Source organism: Schistocerca cancellata, chromosome 8 (assembly GCF_023864275.1).
Source record: "Schistocerca cancellata isolate TAMUIC-IGC-003103 chromosome 8, iqSchCanc2.1, whole genome shotgun sequence".
NCBI lineage: Eukaryota > Metazoa > Arthropoda > Insecta > Orthoptera > Acrididae > Schistocerca > Schistocerca cancellata.
The window spans coordinates 141,142,485-141,165,798 of NC_064633.1; the positions used below are offsets into that span (position 1 = coordinate 141,142,485).

At 51.0% G+C, this 23,314-nt stretch overlaps 1 protein-coding gene across 1 annotated transcript in view; it reads left to right on the forward strand.

Annotated features, from left to right (window-relative positions):
• Positions 1 to 23,314, forward strand: part of LOC126094455 (dmX-like protein 2) — a 355,200-nt gene that overhangs the window by 264,846 nt on the left and 67,040 nt on the right. Inside the window, exons 51-52 of the mRNA XM_049908834.1 lie at positions 4,397 to 4,521; positions 4,935 to 5,088. Of these exons, the coding sequence (XP_049764791.1) occupies positions 4,397 to 4,521; positions 4,935 to 5,088 (279 nt within the window). The remainder of the gene's footprint in view (positions 1 to 4,396; positions 4,522 to 4,934; positions 5,089 to 23,314) is intronic.

The window sequence follows — 23,314 nt, forward strand, 5'->3', positions numbered from 1 at the left end:
CTACAACGTGGCGCAACCTTTGTTGCCTAGGTGTGTCCTACCATTTGATGACAGCCCTCCTGAGGTCATCCAGTGTGTGAGGAAGGTTCTTGCGATGATGCACTGAAAGTTTCATTTGGCCACAGGCATGCTTAGTTGGGTTCATGTCAGCATATACTACAGACATTTTCATTTAGTTGATTCCTGTCTCCTGGAGGAAGACATGTATCATGTGAGCATGGTATTGACCAAAATGTTGACTGTAGGGCTGGACAATATTTTATATGAATATATCCCATTCCTACAAAGCTCTCAAATTACACTCACTAACATTGTCAAAGGACTTTCGTGCATGATGCCAGTCCAAAACTTGATACACACACTGCCCTGCAGAATCCATTTGGCTGTGTTCATAAGGTATGCATTGGCAGCTTCCCCCTCCACACTTCTTTGATGATCATCAGGCTTCAGACAAATCCATTAGGTATAAGACAAATCCTGTAGTAACTGGTGAAAGAGAACTTGATGCCATGGGTCCAGGTTCAATTTCAGATTGCACAATTGTATTGGATTCACAGAATACTTTCACTTCCCTCCAAAAACAGAGGGTGCTGATCTGTTGCATACACCTGGGGTACTCCTCCTCCTCCTCCTCCTCCTCCTCCTCCATCTTCCATATGTTCCATATTAGGCCAATTCGGGCATATTACAGTTCCCATCTTTTTCTTGATCTGCCAGGTTTCTTCTTCCCTTTTGGTTTAAAGTCCTTTACCTGACATGATAGTCTCTCTGGGTCAATTTTTGGCGGGTATTCACTCCATTTACTTTTGTTTCCATGCAATTTTTCTTTCACACTCCAAATTTTCCACTCCTTTTGAATATCTTAATTTTGTATTTTACGTATTCTTTTATATCCCTTCACGAATCTCAATTTTACTCCTTGTATGAGTGCAAATCATAAAGAAAGTTATACTTCCAAGTTACGCCCATTTATTAAGCCAAATACACATAGGCAACATGGCTGTGACAACATACAGCGTAAGTTCACTTTTCTACATAATCCCCAAGAGGCTGTAAACATTTCTCATAATGAGTAACCAATTTTTTGATTCTGGATGTGTAGAAATTACCTCCAGCACTAGGTATCCACCTGCATACAGCTGTTTTCACCCTCCTCAATGTTTCAGAATCATAATCCACTGAGATCCTCGTTCATCTTACTGAACACAAGATAATCGCGTGGTGCTAGGTATGAACTGTATGGAGAATGTTGCCATACCTCCCAGTTAAATTGCTGCAGCGGTTCTGTCGTTTGGTGGGCCGAGTGTGGTGTTGCGTTATGGTGCAGTAAAATCATACTGGTGCTCAATTTTCCCCATCACTTTTCCGTAATTTCCTTACAAAGCTGGAGAAAAGTTTGACAATACAGAGCAGAGTTGATTTTCGAGCCTTTAGGTGTAAATTCCACATGCAACACATTCTCCATGTGAAAGAACACTGTCACCATCACCTTTCCTACTGAAGGTTGGACATTGGCCTCCTTCTGTTGTGATTATGTGGTGTGCAGCCAGTCCATCAATGTTCTCTCTGTTTTGGGGGTGTATTGGTAGACCCACATTTCATCCCCAGTAATGATTCACTGCGGAAACTCATTGTACTGCACAGAATACCTTTCCAAATGTGCCAATGATGATTTGAAACATAGTTTCTTGTGAACATTGGTGAGGAGCTGTGGGACACATTTGGCGTGCTGTTTATGATACCCAAAGCACTGGTGAACAATGGAGAACACATTGCCATATGAAATGTTCTGAATGTTGACAATTTTCTGCAGTTTTGTGGACCAATCCCCTCTAATGATCACATCCACATGGTCAACATTTGCAACAGTACTGGACATTGTGGGCCTTCCTTTGTGATATTCATCAGTGAGATCCTTGCATTCAGCATCGGATTGCTTACACCACTTTACAATAACTGGGCAAGAGATTACATGCTCACCATATCCAGCATTGAATGTCTGTGCAATTCAGTCATTTAGCCCGTACAAATCTGATCATTGCATGCTCCTCTGGATTTGCAGTGAACATCCATTTAATACGCCATTGGGTCTAGCCCTCTCTGCACACACAACACGATGCAATACCACACCACCCATCCTATAAGATGTGTCGCAGTTATTGTCATGTGAAACACATTTATCATAGTTATGACACACAGCATGCTCTCATGGTGAGCTACCGTAACTTACTTTTTGATTTACTTTCATATTCATTTCTCTTGGCTCTTATTCAGTATCCCAGGGGGACTTCCTGCCCATAATTTGTCAGTAGGGATCATTAGCAAGTGTTATTGACCTTATATGCACCCAGTGAAAGGCAGATCTTTGATGAGTTGCATTTTATAATAGAGCAAGTATTTGATGTTGCAGTGCTGTATGCCAATTTTGTCAAACATAAAGTGATGGCTCATGTTTAATCTATGCTTTAAATGACTTTTTGAAGCATGATGATGGACTGGACAGTGTATATGAGCTGCAGTATCCTTTTCACAATTAGAGACACAGTGTTCCCTAGTGGAAATACTGCAGTGAGAATGAAAGTATACTTTTACTCACACATGGCTGTATTAATTGCACACTTTTACTTATCCTCTGTACAGAGACATGCTTGGGAGCAGATGCTTACAATTGGCTTGTAGTGAATTGCATGCTCTGACAAGCCCCACCTCCTTCTCTCAGGGCAGGCAGCTTACCGCTTATAATAGAAATAAATGTGTAATAGGTTAATGCATTGCAGAAGTGACACGAAAGTTGATGGTGAGTCGCTAAAAGGACAGGGTACTGGTGATACCTCTTCCTTCATTTTTGTAAATAACGTTGACAATCGCTGGGCACAACACCGCACATGAATCAACACTATTCACACTATGGCTATTTATTGCTGTGACACATAATACTATTAAGTAGCTAATGTCGGCAGCAATCGTAAAGATTCCTGAGTGGCCCCAAGTCCGCCGACTTTCACGGATCAGAGAGGGTCCAATTAAAAGTGCGCAGTTAGTAACATAGTTATTTCCTGTAGCCAAAAGAGTATTGAGAAAGAGATTTCAGACTTTCAGAAAACACACACACACACACACCAAATGAAAACAAAAGCTGACATTTTCCTGTCCCAAAGAGATGGAAAAAATTGTAGGGAACCACACTATTCAGAAACTTACGAGTAATGCCACTTCTTGTGAAAAATAATGTTAATGTCACCTTATTTTGTTTCTGCCTGCATATATTGCCATTCAGTAAGTAGAAATTTTTTCTGCTTTATTGGCTGAAAATTCATTTTTATTGTTGATACAATTCATTGTGTGATATATATATATATCTTTCCTGATGAGGCAACAGTTTGTTGCGAAAGCTTGAATTTTGTGTGTATGTTTGTGTTCGTTTGTGTGTCTGTCGACCTGCCAGCACTTTCATTTGGTAAGTCACATCATCTTTGTTTTTAAGTATATATATATATATATATATATATATATATATATATATATATATATATATATATATATATATATATATATACACTTAAAAACAAAGATGATGTGACTTACCAAATGAAAGTGCTGGCAGGTCGACAGACACACAAACGAACACAAACATACACACAAAATTCAAGCTTTCGCAACAAACTGTTGCCTCATCAGGCCTCATTATTTACAAAAATGAAGGAAGAGGTATCACCAGTACCCTGTCCTTTTAGCGACTCACCATCAACTTTCGTGTCACTTCTGCAATGCATTAACCTATTACACATTTATTTCTATTATAAGCGGTAAGCTGCCTGCCCTGAGAGAAGGAGGTGGGGCTTGTCAGAGCATGCAATTCACTACAAGCCAATTGTAAGCATCTGCTCCCAAGCATGTCTCTGTACAGAGGATAAGTAAAAGTGTGCAATTAATACAGCCATGTGTGAGTAAAAGTAAACTTTCATTCTCACTGCAGTATTTCCACTAGGGAACACTGTGTCTTTTAATATGTCTGCTTGTGTCTGTATATGTGTGGATGGATATGTGTGTGTGTGCGAGTGTATACCCGTCCTTTTTTCCCCCTAAGGTAAGTCTTTCCGCTCCCGGGACTGGAATGACTCCTTACCCTCTCCCTTAAAACCCACATCCTTTCGTCTTTCCCTCTCCTTCCCTCTTTCCTGATGAGGCAACAGTTTGTTGCGAAAGCTTGAATTTTGTGTGTATGTTTGTGTTCGTTTGTGTGTCTGTCGACCTGCCAGCACTTTCATTTGGTAAGTCACATCATCTTTGTTTTTAAGTATATTTTTCCTTCGTGGAATGTTTCCTTCTATTATAACCATATATATATATATATGTCAACATGATATTTCATATTACTGTTAATTTTGATTTTTAGGCCAACCCAGGATTTCTTGCTCTTGCAACACCAAAGGAAATACAAGAAATGGATATATCTTTGCTGTTAGAATCACCACTGTGGCTAGAGGATGAGTGTGAATTTGATGTCATTAATTTAACAAGGTATGGAAAATGCACTAAGTATTAAAGCATTATTAGTTTCTTCCTTGTATTAACACTTCATGCTAATATTTATTGTACCTATGCTCTTAAACTTCAGGCTGAAATTTAAATGAAATACTGATATAATAATTCAGAGGTTTATCCATGTTGCTCTTGTGCTAAAACCAGTGACAAAAAGTTACTAAAACAGTTTTGAACAATGGTAAGAACAAACATTTATCCCCCTAGGAAACTAAATATGCTAAGTCCCACTTCCAGTTTGTTTTAATTTGGAAACACATCACCACTGAATCCAGTTAATTTTTTCTTAACTGGATTTTCTTTCTTCCAAGCCATCAGTTGAAAGTATTTCCATATTAAGAAACATTATTAAAAGTTTAGTATATTTCTTATAGTTAATTATTGCATTGCAGGGACCCAGAGACACTCCCAGCTTCAAGTTTTTTGGTTATCCAGACAGCTGCTGACAGGCCAGTATTGGCTCAGTCAGCATCAACACAGAATCATAGTAATCCCTCTACACCACAACCTACACTTAGCAGCCAGACAGGACGAGGAGCCTCTGTGGTTAGTTTTAAACCAGCAATTGTTTATATAATATTTAATTTTTTATGTAACTAAAATCGTATAAAGATAAAATAGCCATGTATCATGCAGTGAAAAGCAGGAAGTAAGTTTTCTTTCTTTCTTTTTTCTGTCTGTGCCTCAGTGTACAACCTGAGAATGTGATGCATAGTTATCTCTGGAGTTTTCACAGCAAAACAGTGGGGAATATAGTGCAAGGTCTGAGTTGTCAAGCTTTCTGTAACAAATCTGTAAGCTAGGAACATTTTACTAATTTTAAATTTTTCCATTGGATAAACTGTTGATGTCAGTAATTAATTACAAACTCTTGATGCCAATAATCAATTTGTGCAAACCAAATAGTGATGTGTGTCTGACCTCTTTTTACTTAAGTACTTGATCTCGGAAAACAATGGCTGCGCAGGATTAGCCGAGCGGTCTAAGGCGCTGCAGTCATAGACTGTGCGGCTGGTCCCGGCAGAGGTTCGAGTCCTCCCTCGGGCATGGGTGTGTGTGTCTGTCCTTAGGCTAATTTAGGTTAAGTAGTGTGTAAGCTTAGGGACTGATGACCTTAGCAGTTAAGTCCCGTAAGATTTCACACACATTCACATCAGAAAACAATGGATCACATAAGCAAGACATATAATCTTGTTAAGTAAATGTGCCTTTATAGCTCTTGCTGTATATGTTTCAACTCAATGTATGCATTACTGTTTCTAATCTTTCATTAACAGTGATGTTAAGTATTAGACATTCAAAGTTCTTAAAAAGGAAATTCACGAAAAATAGGAATTCCTTTTTCACTAATAAATAGTTTTGAAGAAAGAGTAAATGCAACAATAACAGAAAATTGCTGCCACTTGTCACACAATTAATTCTTTAGAGATCTGTAGAAGTGCTCAGAGATTTCCTTGCCTGCACCTACTCAGTAAATTAATGCATTTGACAGCGAAAGTATATAGCAGCAACCTAAATTTCTTTTTTGCATATGAAAAATGGTTTATTTTTATACAGGCTGTCTCTCCTAAGACTCATCATGCAAATTTTCTCTGATGTTTTGGCAGATATTATCAATTTGGTTTCTGAAATGTGTAGCTGGAGTCACCCCAAACAGATATTTTTCATTGTGTTTGTCACCGATGACCAGTGTCAATGGAAAGAGCCCGTTTACGGTTACAAACAAAACGACTTTTAAAGCAGACCATTACATGCCTGTTTCATAGACCCAGATCGATCTTATGCAAAATTGGGGATAGATATCTACTAACAGGAGCAGCTCAAGTAGTGGCTATTCTTCCTGTTAATACACATTGATAAAATGTATTAATTTGAGGCTGCTGTATCAAATGGAAATGTACATTTCTGCTTTAAAAATAATTTTGTTCATAATGGGAAACAAGCATACTTTCTATTGGCACTGGGAATCACATGAAAAATATTAAGAGCATTATCTGTTTGGGATAACTCCAGCTACACATGGCAAAAACAAAATCATTAATATCCTGTACTCAGCCCTCTGTCCATTTCCTGCACTCAGCTCTCTCTGTCCATCTCCTACTCTCGCCGCTCTCTGTCCATCTCCTACTCTCGCCCCTCTCTGTCCATCTCCTACTCTCGCCCCTCTCTGTCCATCTCCTACTCTCACCCCTCTCTGTCCATTTCTTCCTCCAGGGAGAAGCCACATGTGGCAAATGTGATAACTCTGCCCAAGAAGGTGTCAGAAGCTTATGTCCACCGAAATGTGGAGTGGGGACTACAGTTTGTTCCTTGCAGATAGAAAGATACATGAGAACAAAAAGATCTATAAATCTATGTAGCCCCCATGTTTGCTACCACCTTTGTTGCAGTTATTAAACAACTAGTTCAGAACACTAATGTTACTACACAATAGATTGCTAGTATCAGCACTACTGTTAGTGCTGCTTCATTTATTTTGAAGCCTATACATCCTCCCATGACATCAGACAAGACAGTGGTAGCTGATGCTGTGGAGTTACCTCCTCCTCCAGAGGTTCAGTCTGCTCCACCGTCCAGTGCTGCCACTACCATCTCCGCAGATGTAACTCTGTAGGCTCCCCAGTCCAAAAAATCAAAATCAAATGCAAAGACTCAGCCACAGATTGAGACAGGAAGTAAACAGTCCGATGATGTTGATGTCACTCTCTCTGACATCCCTAGTGATTCATCTTTGAAGCCATTGGATCTTGATTTCGGCCTTATGGCACTCATCTTACCTCAAGATGGAGCCTCCATCCACTGTGGGCTCCCCTCTCCGTCGGAAAGAAAGAGTGAAAATGTAAGCCCCTTGATAAATGGCTCCCACAGTACAATGGAACATGAATGCGTTCAGGACACATGGAGGAACTGAGACTCATAGCACAGAAGTGCCTCCTGTGCTTGTGTTTATAGGAAACACATTTTAAAGCATCTGATGCCCCTGCACTATAGGGCTGTACCCCTCATCGAGATGACCTGAGCAGGGAAAGGACCAAGGGAAGGATTGCTGTATTTGTCAATAACACACACCACTTATCTGCACTCCCCTTGGTTATTGACCTACAAGCAGTAGTCATTGCAGTTCATGTGGATCAGATCATCACTCTCTGCTCCCTGTACTTACCTCTGCAGGATGCGATAGACTGCAAGGCTGTTACAGGCCTTGTTGAACAAGTACGCCACCTGTTTCTCCTAATGGGTGATTTCAAATCCCATAATGTATTGTGGGGTTCAAATTATACTTGACCTAGGGGTTGAGTCTTGGAAAACTTCATGATGTTGCAGGAGGTGTGCATCCTCAATACAGGCAGACCCAGTTGTTCCTAGGCTGTTACTGGGCTGTCGTCAGCCATCGACCTCTTTTTCTGCTTCCAGCCCTTGCAGACTCGGCTCATGGGAAGCAACTTATGACCTTCATTCTGGCAAGCACTTCTACCTACTGGATGGAACCTTACCTCAACAGAAACCACTAAAATGGTTGCTCAGTGTGGCTGGCTGTGCCTGAACACGAGAGTGTCCAGGAATGGTTGGACCACATCTCACGAGTGATCCATCATGGCGCTGACTTATCCATCCCAAAGTCATCACAGGAGGCAACGTGTACCTTGGTGGAGCAATTAGTGCCACTCAGCAATCCAGGGCAGGCCTGCAGCTCTTTGATCGTTTAAATACCGCCTTTCAGGTCGCTGGAGCCAAGGCTCAATGCGTAATTAAGGAGAGCAAGAAAAGGTCATGGCAGGCCTTCTACAAAAATATGAGATGCCATTAGAAGTTTTTCCTGTGAACACAGTTTTTTACCAATAGCAGAAGTATTGAAACAGAGGTGGCACCAAACATTGCCCAGAGACATCACTCGGAGAATGTTAGAGCATTTTGCAATTACTGCAGCCAATGCCAGCCAGAATCTGGCATTTCTTGCCTACCATGCAACTTAAGACAGGGTCAAGTTGGGCTTCTGATCAAACAATGCTGAGTCTTACAATTGTTCTATCTCCATGTGGTGAGCTGGAATCAGCTCTGTCTGAGACTCATGATACTGCATGCTTCAACATTTGCCAACAGTATCAAAGGGACTCCTCTTCAAACATTTTAATTTGATATGGCGGATAGGTCACTTTCCCAAATCATGGAGAGAGGCAATTTTGATACCTGTTCTCAAACCAGGAAAGGACCACACCCATGCCTCGTGTGTACCTAAGTATCTCCTTAATGAGCTGTGTTGGAAACACCCTGGAGTGAATGGTAGACCATTGTCTAATCTGGTTATTAAAGGTTATTAAAGACCATGCAACTCCTTACCCAATGTCAGTGTGAATTCCGAAGATTTTCGTCTACTGTTGATAACATGACCCTCCTAGAGGCAGCTATTCAACAGGCTTTCCTACATATACATCACTGTCTCAGTATATTCTTTGAGATCAGAAACACGAATGATACTACTTGGAGACACAGCATTTACGTACACATCCATCAGTGGGGTTTTCATTGCCATCTCCCCATCTTCATTTGGTCTTTCCCGTTGAAGCAATTTTTTAGGACTCATGTTGGTGATACACTGTCGGCTAGTTTTGAACAGGAGGAAGATATCCCTCATGACAGCGTTTTAAGTGGTAGCCTCTTTGCCATAGCCATACAGTATCACCTCTACGGTAAGGAGTCCCATGCAATGCTCCTCGTTTGTGAACGATTTTACCGTCTTCTGTTCCTCCCCCAGTGTTGCAACAGCAACTCGTCAGTTGCAACTTACAGTTCAGAGGTTAGAGGTGTATGCTGCGAAGATAGGTTTTCAGTTATCTGCAGATGAGTATGTGTGTGTGTGTGTGTGTGTGTGTGTGTGTGTGTGTGTGTGCACGCATGTGTGTGTTAATTTTAATCGTTGTTGCTGTATTTTTAATTCACTTGACTTGCACACGAGGGATACCGTTCTGCATTTTAAAGCCTCAGTGAGGTATCTAGGCCTCATTTTTCACTCCAAATTGTCATGGTTGCCACACCACAGAGAATTGAAAGCCAGAACCCAGAAGTCTCTGAATATTATAAAGTGTCTTAGCCACAGGTCTTGCGGAGCAGACAGAACGCATCTGTTCCAGTTTTATAGGGCTTTTGTGCAGTCTTGGCATGACTAAAGGTGCACAGTATATACATCAGTGAGACACTCTTACATGAAGATCACTAGGATTAGGCTGGCCATGGCTGCTTACAGGACCAGCTCTATGTGCTAAAGCTGAGGAGCTGCCACTCGACATCCGGTGGCAGCTCCTTGTGGTGTGTCAGGCATAAGTTCCTCGCTGCTCTGACTTCACTAACGTACCATACAGTTGCTTGCTTGCTCCAATTTTCTGTGAACAACAATGCTGTTTGCGAGTTGCGTGCAGTGTCTGCTAGAGCGCTTGGTGTGGAGCAACTCCAAATCCAGGGTTTTAACCATGCAGAAGCCCAGAGTAATTTCAGATTTAGTGCAGTTCAGAAGAGATAGCACTTCTGAATGTATTATTAATACATTATTTTATGACTCTTTAACTGAGGACAACTACTCTAAGACTGGATGAGTCGAAACATGGGCCTCCATGAGTTGCTCTGTTGTTTTCCCTCAAAGTCCAATTAGCTCCTAACTATACTGACCTTGACACAGAATGAAACGTGATCTTGTGGGCACTGCAACAAATGAGGCTTTCTTAGAGTGCTAAATTCCTTGTCTGTTCCAATTCTCTGACTGCCCTGCATTTTTGTCCAACACTTGTAGCCAGTAGATAATCATCCAGGATGTCATCCTCCAGCTACAATGGATGGGGGGGGGGGGGGGGGGGATACCAGGGACAAGGATATTGCAGGAAATGAAAAAGCATATGCAGCAGCCGAGTAGGTACGTCAACAGTCCTGAGTGATTTCAGTGTGCCATCCATCTGCATGCTGTCATCTCACTCTTGAGATACAGAGTAATTTGTTGATGGGAGGAGGAGTGGCTTGCAGTAACAGACAATAAGCTGTTTCTGTGTTTTAATCCCTGGTACAGTAGCTTTCACCCTGTATCCAATATTTAAGGCGTGTGCGATCGAGTCATAGTGAGGGTTCATGCGAGTGGGCTGGGAGTGCACGAGTGTCATTTTTTAGGTTTCATCCACAGTATGTGCAACATTTTTAGTGATTTTATCCACAATCAAGTCCTTTAATATGCATCAGACACTGATAACGTAACTGTAGAGCACCCATAAATCATTCACCTCTCTCTCTCTCTCTCCCCTCTCTCTCTCTCTCTCTCTCTCTCTCTCTCTCTCTCTCTCTCTCTCTGTGTGTGTGTGTGTGTGTGTGTGTGTGTGTCCATCTCTTCTTCCTCCTCTCATCCCTTTCTGTGTACATCTGCTTCTTCTCCCCCACCTCTCTGCGAACCCACCTGCTGCTTCTCTTCCTTCCCCACCTTGTCCACTTCTTCCTCACCCACCTTGTCCACTTCTTCCTCCCCCACCTTGTCCACTTCTACCTCCCCCTCTCTGTCCACTTCTTCCTCCCCCTCGCTGTCCACTTCTTCTTCCCCCTCTCTGTCCACTTCTTCATCCCCCCCCTCTCTCTCTCTCTCTGTCCACTTCTTCCTCTGCCCTCTCTCTCTGTCCCCTTCTTCCTCTGCCCTCTCTCTGTCCCCCTCCTGTTGTGCTCTCCCCCTCCTGTTGTGCTCTCCCCCTCCTGTTGTGCTCTCCCCCTCCTGTCGTGCTCTCCCCCTCCTGTCGTGCTCTCCCCCTCCTGTCGTGCTCTCCCCCTCCTGTCGTGCTCTCCCCCACCTGTCGTGCTCTCCCCCACCTGTCGTGCTCTCCCCCACCTGTCGTGCTCTCCCCCTCCTGTCGTGCTCTCAGCCCTCCTGTCGTGCTCTCAGCCCTCCTGTCGTGCTCTCAGCCCTCCTGTCGTGCTCTCCTCCTCCTGCCGTGCTCTCCTCCTCCTGCCGTGCTCTCCTCCTCCTGCCGTGCTCTCCTCCTCCTGCCGTGCTCTCCTCCTCCTGCCGTGCTCTCCTCCTCCTGCCGTGCTCTCCTCCTCCTGCCGTGCTCTCCTCCTCCTGCCGTGCTCTCCTCCTCCTGCCGTGCTCTCCTCCTCCTGCCGTGCTCTCCTCCTCCTGCCGTGCTCTCCTCCTCCTGCCGTGCTCTCCTCCTCCTGTCGTGCTCTCCCCCTCCCCCCGTCGTGCTCTCCCCCTCCCCCCGTCGTGCTCTCCCCCTCCCCCCGTCGTGCTCTCCCCCTCCCCCCGTCGTGCTCTCACCCTCCCCCCGTCGTGCTCTCCCCCTCCCCCTCCCCCGCGCCCACCCGCACTGCTCCCAGACTGGCAACCCCCCGCCCTGCCCTCCCCCTCTCCCTCCTGCGCCTCCATCCCTGTCCCGCTCTCCGCCTCCCCCCCGTCCTGCTCTCCACCTCCTTCCTGCTCTACTCCTGTTTCCCACCAACTCTCCGCCTGCCCTCCTCCTCCCCTCCCGCTCAAATTATCCCCAAACGTTCACCTCCTCCCCTTCACTCGTGCTCCTTCTACTCTCCCCTGTCCCTCCTTCCCCTACTCTCCTCCTCCTCCCCTGCTCTTCAGCTCCTCTCCTCCTCCTCTTCCTCCTCCCCCCTACTCCTCACCTCCTCTCCTCCTCCTACACTCTTCCTCCCCTCCCCTCCACTGATGGTCTAATCCTCCCCTCCATCTCTCCTCCTACATTCCTCTGCCTACTCTTCTCCCCCACCTCCTGCTCTCCTCCTACGACTCTTCTCCTTCTCCATCTCCTACTACTCTTTCCCTCCTATGCTCCATCCCCTCATCCTACTCTCCTACTACTCTTTCGCTCCTACTACTCTTTCGCTCCTACTCGATGTCCTCCTCTTCCTCCTCCTCCTCCTCCTCGACCTCTCCTTCCTCTCCAACCCCTTACTCCCACCCCAACTACTCCTACTACTACTACTCCTTCTCCTCGGCCCATTCCTACTGCTACTCTCCCTCCTACTTTCTCTCTCTCGCCTTCTCTTACTCCTGTCTCTCCTCCTCCCTCCGCACCCCCACCCTCCTCTCAGTCTTCCTCTCCCTCCTATTCCTCCTCTGCGTCCTCTCCCTCTCCTCCTCTCCCTCTCCTCCTCTCCCTCTCTCCCTCTCCTCCTCACCCTCTCCTTCTCTCCCTCCTGCCCCTCTCCTCCTCTCCCTCCTGCCCCTCTACTCCTCTCTCTCCACCTCTCCCTCCTGCCCCTCTACTCCTCTCCCTCCACCTCCTCCTCCTCCTCCTCCTCCTCCTCCTCCTCCTCCTCCTCCTCCTCCTCCTGCCCCCTGCTACCTTATTCTCCTCCTGTCCCACCCCTCCTCCTGTCCCTCCCCCTCCTGTCCCTCCCCCTCCTCCTGTCCCTCCCCCTCCTCCTGTCCCTCCCCTCCTCCTGTCCCTCCCCCTCCTCCTGTCCCTCCCCCTCCTCCTGTCCCTCCCCCTCCTCCTGTCCCTCCCCCTCCTCCTGACCCTCCCGCTCCCCCTGTCCCCCCTCCTGTCCCTCCCCCTCCTCCTGTCCCTCCCCCTCCTCCTGTCCTCCCCCTCCTCCTGTCACTCCCCCTCCTCCTGTCCCTCCCCCTCCTGTCCCTCCCCCTCCTCCAGTCCCTCCCCCTCCTCCTGTTCAAACCCCTCCTCCTGTCCCTCCCCCTCCTCCTGTCCCCCCCCCTCCCCCTCCGGTCCCTCCCCCTCCTCCGGTCCCTCCCCCTCCTCCGTCCCCCACTCCGGTCACTCCCCCTCCTCCGGTCCCTCCCCCTGTCCCTCCCCCTCCTCCGGTCCCTCCCCCTCCTCCGGTCCCTCCCCGTCCTCTCTCTCTCTCCCCTCATCATCTCTCTCTCTCCCCCTCATCATCTCTCTCTCCCCCCTCATCATCTCTCTCTCCCCCCTCCTCTCTCTCCCCCCTCCTCCTCTCTCTCCCCGCTCCTCCTCTCTCCCCCTCCTCTCTCCCCCCTCCTCTCTCCCCCTCCTCTCTACCCCCCTCCTCTCCCCCCCCTCCTCCTCTCACCCCTCCTCTCTCCCCCCTCCTCTCTCCCCCCTCCTCCTCCTCATCCCTGTCCTCCTCTCCCCCCCTACTCCTCACCCCTGTCCTCCTCTTGCTCACCAATCTTCCTCTCACCGCCCTCCTCCTCTCGCCCCCCTGCTCCTCACCCCTCCTCTTATCACCATCTCCTTTCTCCCCCCTGCTACTCTCACCCCCTTCTCTTTTGTCCCTCCTCCTCCTCTCACCCCCTCCTCTTTTCTCACCCCTCCTCTTTTCTCCCCACTCCTCTTTCTCCACCCTCCTCTTTCTCAACCCTCCTCCTCCTACCTCTCCTCTTTTCTCCCCCTCCTCCTCTCACCCCCTCCTCTTTTCTCCCCCGTCCTCCTCCTACCCCCTCCTCTTTTCTCCCCCGTCCTCCTCCTACCCCCTCCTCTCCCCCCTCCTCCTCCTACCCCCTCCTCTTTTCTCCCCCCTCCTCCTCCTACCCCCTCCTCTTTTCTCCCCCCTCCTCCTCCTACCCCCTCCTCTTTTCTCCCCCTCCTCCTCCTACCCTTTCCTCTTTTCTCCCCCCTCCTCTCATGCCCTCCTCTTTTCTCCCCCCTCCTCTCATGCCCTCCTCTTTTTCCCCCCCCTCCTCTCATGCCCTCCTCTTTTCTCCCTCCTCCTCTCTCTCCCCTCCTCCTCTCACCCCCTCCTCATCTCACCCCCTCCTCTATTCTCCCCCCTCCTCCTCTCACTCCCCCTCATCTCACCACCCTCCTCATCTCACCACCCTCATCTCACCACCCTCCTCCTCTCACCCCCTCCTCCTCTCACCCCCTCCTCCTCTCACTCCCTCTTCCTCTCACCCCCCTCCTCCTCTCACCCCCTCCTCCTCTCACCCCCTCCTCCTCTCACCCCCCTCCTCCTCTCACCCCCTCCTTCTCTCACCCCCTCCTCCTCTCACCCCCTCCTCCTCTCACCCCCTCCCTCCTCTCACCCCCTCCTCCCTCTCACCCCCTACTCCTCTCACCCCCTCATCCTCTCACCCCCCTCCTCTCTTCTCCCACCTCCTCCTCTATTCTCCCACCTCCTCCTCTATTCTCCCACCTCTTTTCTCTTACCTCCTCCTCTCTCTCCCCCCTCCTCCTCTCCCCCCCTCCTCCTCTCCCCCCTCCTCCTCTCCCCCCTCCTCCTCTCTGCCCCTACTCCTCTCTTCCCCCTCTCTGTCCTTGTCCTCCTCCTCCCCTCCTCTGTCCCCTCTCTGTCCTTGTCCTCCCCTCCTCTGTTCCCCCTCTCTGTCCTTGTCCTCCCCTCCTCTGTTCCCCCTCTCTGTCCTTGTCCTCCCCTCCTCTGTTCCCCCTCTCTGTCCTTGTCCTCCGCCCCCCTCTCTTCCCCCTCTCTGTCCCCCCTCTCTGTCCTTGTCCTCCGCCCCCCTCTCTTCCCCCTCTCTGTCCCCCCCTCTCTGTCCTTGTCCTCCGCCCCCCTCTCTCCCCCTTTCTGTCCCCCCTCTCTGTCCTTGTCCTCCGCCCCCCTCTCTTCTCCCTCTCTGTCCTTGTCCTCCGCCCCCCTCTCTGTCCTTGTCCTCGGCCCCCCTCTCTTCCCCCTCTCTGTCCTTGTCCTCCGCCCCCCTCTCTGTCCTTGTCCTCCGCCCCCCTCTCTGTCCTTGTCCTCCGCCCCCTCTCTGTCCTTGTCCTCCGCCCCCCTCTCTGTCCTTGTCCTCCGCCCCCCTCTCTGTCCTTGTCCTCCGCCCCCCTCTCTGTCCTTGTCCTCCGCCCCCCTCTCTTCCCCCTCTCTGTCCTTGTCCTCCGCCCCCCTCTCTTCCCCCTCTCTGTCCTTGTCCTCCACCCCCCTCTCTTCCCCCTCTCTGTCCTTGTCCTCCGCCCCCCTCTCTTCCCCCTCTCTGTCCTTGTCCTCCGCCCCCCTCTCTTCCCTCTCTCTGTCTTTGTCCTCCGCCCCCCTCTCTTCCCTCTCTCTCCCCCTCATCATCATCTCTCTCTCCCCCTCATCATCTCTCTCTCTCCCCCTCATCATCTCTCTCTCCCCCCCTCATCCTCTCTCTCTCCCCCCCCCCTCATCCTCTCTCTCTCCCCCCCTCCTCCTCTCTCTCCCCCCTCCTCCTCTCTCTCCCCGCTCCTCCTCTCTCCCCCCTCCTCTCTCCCCCTCCTCTCTCCCCCTCCTCTCCCCCCCTCCTCTCCCCCCCTCCTCTCTACCCCCTCATCTCCCCCCTCCTCTCTCCCCCCTCCTCTCTCCCCCCTCCTCTCTCCCCCCTCCTCTCTCCCCCCTCCTCTCTCCCCCCTCCTCTCTCCCCCCTCCTCTCTCCCCCTCCTCTCTTCCCCCTCCTCCTCCTCATCCCTGTCCTCCTCTCCCCCCCTACTCCTCACCCCTGTCCTCCTCTTGCTCACCAATCTTCCTCTCACCGCCCTCCTCCTCTCGCCCCTCTGCTCCTCACCCCTTCCTCTTATCACCATCTCCTTTCTCCCCCCTGCTACTCTCACCCCCTTCTCTTTTGTCCCTCCTCCTCCTCTCACCCCCCTCCTCTTTTCTCACCCCTCCTCTTTTCTCCCCACTCCTCTTTTCTCCACCCTCCTCTTTTCTCCCCCCTCCTCCTCCTACCTCTCCTCTTTTCTCCCCCTCCTCCTCTCACCCCCTCCTCTTTTCTCCCCCGTCCTCCTCCTACCCCCTCCTCTTTTCTCCCCCGTCCTCCTCCTACCCCCTCCTCTTTTCTCCCCCCTCCTCCTCCTACCCCCTCCTCTTTTCTCCCCCCTCCTCCTCCTACCCCCTCCTCTTTTCTCCCCCTCCTCCTCCTACCCTTTCCTCTTTTCTCCCCCCTCCTCTCATGCCCTCCTCTTTTCTCCCCCCTCCTCTCATGCCCTCCTCTTTCCCCCCCCCCCTCCTCTCATGCCCTCCTCTTTTCTCCCTCCTCCTCTTCTCTCCCCTCCTCCTCTCACCCCCTCCTCATCTCACCCCCTCCTCTATTCTCCCCCCTCCTCCTCTCACTCCCCCTCATCTCACCACCCTCCTCATCTCACCACCCTCATCTCACCACCCTCCTCCTCTCACCCCCTCCTCCTCTCACCCCCTCCTCCTCTCACCCCCTCCTCCTCTCACTCCCTCTTCCTCTCACCCCCTCCTCCTCTCACCCCCTCCTCCTCTCACCCCCTCCTCCTCTCACCCCCTCCTCCTCTCACCCCCTCCTTCTCTCACCCCCTCCTCCTCTCACCCCCTCCTCCTCTCACCCCCTCCTCCTCTCACCCCCTCCTCCTCTCACCCCCTACTCCTCTCACCCCCTCATCCTCTCACCCCCTCCTCTTTTCTCCCCCCTCCTCCTCTCACCCCCTCCTTTCTCCCCCCTCCTTTCTCCCCCCTTTTCCTTTCACCCGCTCCTCTTTTCTCCCCCCTCCTCTTTTCTCCCCCTCCTCCTTTCTCCCCCTCCTCCTTTCTCCCCCTTCCTCCTTTCTCCCCCCTCCTCCTCTCACCCCATCCTCCTCTCACCCCCTCCTCTTTTCTCCCCCTCCTCTTTTCTCCCTCCACCTCTTTTCTCCCCCCTCCTCTTTTCTCCCCCCTCCTCTCACCCCTTCCTCTTTTCTCCCCCCTTTTCCTTTCACCCCCTCCTCCTTTCTCCCCCCTCCTCCTGTCTCCCCCTCCTCCTGTCTCCCCCTTCCTCTTTTCTCCCCCTTCCTCTTTTCTCCCCCCTCCTCTTTTCTCCCCCTCCTCTTTTCTCCCCCCTCCTCTCACTCCCTCCTCTTTTCTCCACTCCTCCTCTCACCCTCTCCTCTTTTCTCCCCCCTCCTCTCACCCCCCTCCTCTCACCCCCCTCCTCTCACCACCCTCCTCCTCTCACCCCCTCCTCCTCTCACCCCCTCCTCCTCTCACCTCCTCCTCTATTCTCCCACCTCCTCCTCTATTCTCCCACCTCCTCCTCTTTTCTCTTACCTCCTCCTCTCTCTCCCCCCTCCTCCTCTCCCCCCTCCTCCTCTCCCCCCTCCTCCTCTCTGCCCCTACTCCTCTCTTCCCCCTCTCTGTCCTTGTCCTCCTCCTCCCCTCCTCTGTCCCCTCTCTGTCCTTGTCCTCCCCTCCTCTGTCCCCCTCTCTGTCCTTGTCCTCCCCTCCTCTGTTCCCCCTCTCTGTCCTTGTCCTCCCCTCCTCTGTTCCCCCTCTCTGTCCTTGTCCTCCCCTCCTCTGTTCCCCCTCTCTGTCCTTGTCCTCCGCCCCCCTCTCTTCCCCTCTCTGTCCTTGTCCTCCGCCCCCCTCTCTTCCCCCTTTCTGTCCCCCCTCTCTGTCCTTGTCCTCCGCCCCCCTCTCTTCCCCCTTTCTGTCCCCCCTCTCTGTCCTTGTCCTCCGCCCCCCTCTCTTCCCCCTTTCTGTCCCCCCTCTCTGTCCTTGTCCTCCGCCCCCCTCTCTGTCCTTGTCCTCCGCCCCCCTCTCTGTCCTTGTCCTCGGCCCCCCTCTCTTCCCCCTCTCTGTCCTTGTCCTCCGCCCCCTCTCTGTCCTTGTCCTCCGCCCCCCTCTCTGTCCTTGTCCTCCGCCCCCTCTCTGTCCTTGTCCTCCGCCCCCCTCTCTGTCCTTGTCCTCCGCCCCCCTCTCTGTCCTTGTCCTCCGCCCCCCTCTCTTCCCCCTCTCTGTCCTTGTCCTCCGCCCCCCTCTCTTCCCCCTCTCTGTCCTTGTCCTCCACCCCCCTCTCTTCCCCCTCTCTGTCCTTGTCCTCCGCCCCCCTCTCTTCCCCCTCTCTGTCCTTGTCCTCCGCCCCCCTCTCTTCCCCCTCTCTGTCCTTGTCCTCCGCCCCCCTCTCTTCCCCCTCTCTGTCCTTGTCCTCCGCCCCCCTCTCTTCCCCCTCTCTGTCCTTGTCCTCCGCCCCCCTCTCTTCCCTCTCTCTGTCTTTGTCCTCCGCCCCTCTCTCTTCCCCCCCTCTGTCTTTGTCCTCCGCCCCTCTCTCTTCCCCCTCTCTGTCTTTGTCCTCCGCCCCTCTCTCTTCCCCCTCTCTGTCTTTGTCCTCCGCCCCCTCTCTTCCCCCTCTCTGTCTTTGTCCTCCGCCCCCTCTCTTCCCCCTCTCTGTCCTTGTCCTCCGCCCCCCTCTCTTCCCCCTCTCTGTCCTTGTCCTCCGCCCCCCTCTCTTCCGCCTCTGTCCTTGTCCTACGCCCCCCTCTCTTCCCCCTCTCTGTCCTTGTCCTCCGCCCCCCCTCTCTTCCCCCTCTCTGTCCTTGTCCTCCGCCCCCCTCTCTTCCCCCTCTCTGTCCTTGTCCTCCGCCCCCCCTCTTCCCCCTCTCTGTCCTTGTCCTCCGCCCCCCCTCTTCCCCCTCTCTGTCCTTGTCCTCCGCCCCCTCTCTTCCCCCTCTCTGTCCTTGTCCTCCGTCCCCCTCTCTTCCCCCTCTCTGTCCTTGTCCTCCTCCTCCCCCTCTCTTCCCCCTCTCTGTCCTTGTCCTCCTCCTCCTCCTCCTCCTCCTCCTCCTCCTCCTCTCTTCGCCCCTCTGTCCTTGTCCTCCTACTCCCCTCCCCCCTCTGTCCTTGTCCTCCAACTCCCCTCCCCCCTCTGTCCTTGTCCTCCAACTCCCCTCCCCCATCTGTCCTTGTCCTCCGACTCCCCTCCCCCCTCTGTCCTTGTCCTCCTACTCCCCTCCCCCCCTCTGTCCTTGTCCTCCTACTCCCCTCCCCCCCTCTGTCCTTGTCCTCCTACTCCCCTCCCCCCCTCTGTCCTTGTCCTCCTACTCCCCTCCCCCCTCTGTCCTTGTCCTCCTACTCCCCTCCCCCCCTCTGTCCTTGTCCTCCTACTCCCCTCCCCCCCTCTGTCCTTGTCCTCCTACTCCCCTCCTCTCTTCCCCCTCCTCCCCTCCTCTCTACCCCCCTCCTCCCCTCCTCTCTACCCCCTCCCCTCCTCTCTTCCCCCTCCTCCCTTCTCTCTTCCCCTCCTCCCCTCCTCTCTTCCCCCTCCTTCCCTCCTCTCTTCCCCCTCCTCCCCTCCTCTCTTCCCCCTCCTCCCCTCCCCCTCCTCCCCTCCCCCTCCTCCCTCCTCTCTTCCCTCTCCTCCCCTCCTCTCTTCCCTCTCTCTGTCCTTGTCCTCCTCTCTTCCCCCTCTCTGTCCTTGTCCTCCTCTCTTCCCCCTCTCTGTCCTTGTCCTCCTCTCTTCCCCCTCTCTGTCCTTGTCCTCCTCTCTTCCCCCTCTCTGTCCTTGTCCTCCTCTCTTCCCCCTCTCTGTCCTTGTCCTCCTCTCTTCCCCCTCTCTGTCCTTGTCCTCCTCCTCCCCTCCTCTCTTCCCCCTCTCTGTCCTTGTCCTCCTCCTCCCCTCCTCTCTTCCCCCTCTCTGTCCTTGTCCTCCTCCTCCCCTCCTCTCTTCCCCCTCTCTGTCCTTGTCCTCCTCCTCCCCTCCTCTCTTCCCCCTCTCTGTCCTTGTCCTCCTCCTCCCCTCCTCTCTTCCCCCTCTCTGTCCTTGTCCTCCTCCCCTCCTCTCTTCCCCCTCTCTGTCCTTGTCCTCCTCCCCTCCTCTCTTCCCCCTCATCTCCTACTCTCTTCCCCCTCTCTGTCCTCCTCCTCCTCCTCTCTGTCCTCCTCCTCCTCCTCCTCCTCCTCCTCCTCTTCCTCCTCCTCCTCCTCCTCTCTTCCCCCTCTCTGTCCTTGTCCTCTCCTTCTCCTCCTCCTCCTCCTCCTCCTCCTCCTCCTCCTCCCCCTCCTCCTCCTCCTCCTCCTCCTCCCCCTCTGTGTCCTCGTCCTCCTCCTCCTCCTTCTCCTCCTCTCTTCCCCCTCTCTGTTTTTGTCCTCCTCCTTCCTCCTTCCCCCTTTTCCTCCTCCTCCTTCCCCCTTTTCCTCCTCCTCCTCCTTCCCCCTTTTCCTCCTCCTCCTTCCCCCTTTTCCTCCTCCTCCTCCTTCCCCGTTTTCCTCCTCTTGCTTCCCCCTCCCCCCTCCTCCTCCTTCCCCCTCCCCCCTCCTCCTTCCCCCTCCCCCTCCTCCTTCCCCCTCCCCCCTCCTCCTCCCTCCTCCTCCTTCCCCCTCCCCCCTCCTCCTCCCTCCTCCTCCTTCCCCCTCCCCCCTCCTCCTCCCTCCTCCTCCTTCCCCCTCCCCCCTCCTCCTCCCTCCTCCTCCTTCCCCCTCCTCCCTCCTCCTCCTTCCTCCTCCTTCCCCCTCCTCCCTCCTCCTCCTTCCTCCTCCTTCCCCCTCCTGCCCCTCCTCCTTCCCCCTCCTCTCTCCTCTCTTCCCCTCTCTGTCCTTGTCCTCATCCTCCTCCCCGTCCTCATCCTCCTCCCCGTCCTCATCCTCCTCCCCGTCCTCATCCTCCTCCCCGTCCTCATCCTCCTCCCCGTCCTCATCCTCCTCCCCGTCCTCCTCCTCCTCCTCCTCCTCCTCCTCCTCCTCCTCCCTTCCTTTCTTCCCTCCTCTGTCCTTGTCCTTCTCCTCCCCTCCTTTCTTCCCTCCTCTGTCCTTGTCCTTCTCCTCCCCTCCTTTCTTCCCTCCTCTGTCCTTGTCCTTCTCCTCCCCTCCTCTACCTCTCTGTCCTTGTCCTCCTTTTCCCTCTCTCTTTTTCCATCTACCTTCACCCTCTATCCATCTCCTTCATCCCTTGTCTGTCGATTTCCTTGTCCTTTCATCCCATGTCATTTTACAATCTTCACACTATGTATCTCATCCTCTCCCTCTCTCTGCTCAGCTGTGTCCATCCACATGTATACCACCTGTATGCATTCTGGTACAACCCCCCCCCCCCTCACACACACACACACACACACACACACACACACACACACACACACACACACACACACACACACACATCTTGAATTGCAATATAAATACCGCAGTTACCAATACCTTTCTATCTCTCCCGTCACCCCTATGGAAGCTAGGTGGTTCTTACCTCCATAGTACTTCTTCCCAGGTCATATGTAGTATGTGTAGCAAATAATCCAGTGGTGTAGGAGAAGTTGTGGAACGCCTGTGCCCGCACACGCATGCCTCCCCTCCCTCCCTCCCTCCCAACCCACACACTTAAATATTTATGTATGTATGTGATATAAATTGTAGATGTACTATAAGAATTTATGCTGTAGTATTGTAAGCGTTGCTTGATGATTATCAGGCTACTCATAGATGTACGTGTAATGTCACAGATGTGTATGATACATCATGCTGGCATTGGGAGCTCATAGTAAAGTGAATTTCTACCTTTCGTCAAATGTTTGTGTACAATATTAGTCAGAGACAAATATGCATCAGTGCCTGAGTTATGCAATATTCTAAAGAGCTGTCAACTCACAAACACATTTTAAGTACAAATGCTTGTCACTTGTTATGGTAGCATTAATTGAAAACAGAAATTATATAATTAAAGATTATAAAGGGACGTGGAGCATGCATATGCAGTAGAACCTCACTTTTAAGTCGCCAGAATTAACCTTTTCGCGTTGTTTACATTTTTCTCACAGTCTGTTGAAACACACTACATAATTCCCACTTACTTTTGTATTATCATTATTATAAATTTAGAGATAATGGTGCCAGCAAAGTATGGTTCAAGTAATGTTTACATACACTATGGTGCTCTGGTTCTCCCTAGTTCTGCATCTGTGGGTGTTACTAAAAGTTGGGACAGTTCGTGTTGCTAGTGTTTCATCTCCTATCAATGTCAACCTAACAGTAACCTTACCGCACATGTTTGTAGTTGGGTTATTAGATGAAGTATTGGATTGGACTAGGACCTGACAAAGATAAACAAGAGCTACGGTAGAGCTACTTCTGGATGATATATGAAATACCTTTGAAACCTAACAGACGTGGCTTCTCCTGCAAAAATAGGGTTAACTGTTGAAGAATTGTTGGCAGTTTATTTCATAAGAAAACAATTCATTAACATTAATTTGCTCAGAGATGGTATCAAATGGTGTCTGGAACACAGTGTTTGAGAATATATAGCAGTTTCTGAAGTGATGTCTATGTTGGGAACTAATAACAAAGCTCACCATCCATAATTGTAATACACTTTTGGCACTATTTTTTGAAATATATACCAAAGTCTGCAGTGTTGGTTAGGATGAGACCTGACAGCACAACTAAAATTTGACTGCACATTCTATTGCATATCTCATCCAACAAAATTATATTTCATTATGCTGCTGTTTACCTAGATATCCTGTACTGTTCAGTGACACTCGGCACAGTTGCTGCCATCAGCACTATGCCGAGTGTCAGTTTGGTGTTAGTGTAAAGAACACACATTTAACTTCATGACAATGTCTTTAAGCGCAAATGAGTAGTAGTGTTTCCATTGTGCTTATGTATGACTCAGGAGTGCTCACAGTTCCAAATCAGTTCTAGGGGCAATGCGCTTGGAAGTTGGTTAAGCCATTTGTCTGCTATATCCTTTCTTCCAGGAATGCTAATCCCACATTATATGTAGGAGAACTTGCAGAAGTGAGGGCAGGTTGTGAGTTACGCTTGAATACCTCATTCAGTACATTACCTCCCCATAAAAGACAAATGCCCTAGGCTGGAGTCCTTGTCTGCCACACAAATTTAATAAAATAAAAATGATAATGTGAATAAGACCATAAAGGTAAGAGCAAAGGTACTGAAGAATAGGGATGGATGGAAAAACAGAGGAGCAATGCAGATGAGTTGTTAATATCTCAGTGAATCAGAAGTGAAGTTTCAGTTACAGTAAGTGTAGTGATTGTAACAGAACACAAAGAAAACGGAAGGGCATAAAACCTGTTGTGTGAGTTATACAGTTGTATAAACTGAAGTTAAGTGGGTGCAAAGAGGATTGATTGGCATGTCCCAGAAAGAGCTACCTTTTGCAGTTCCTTGA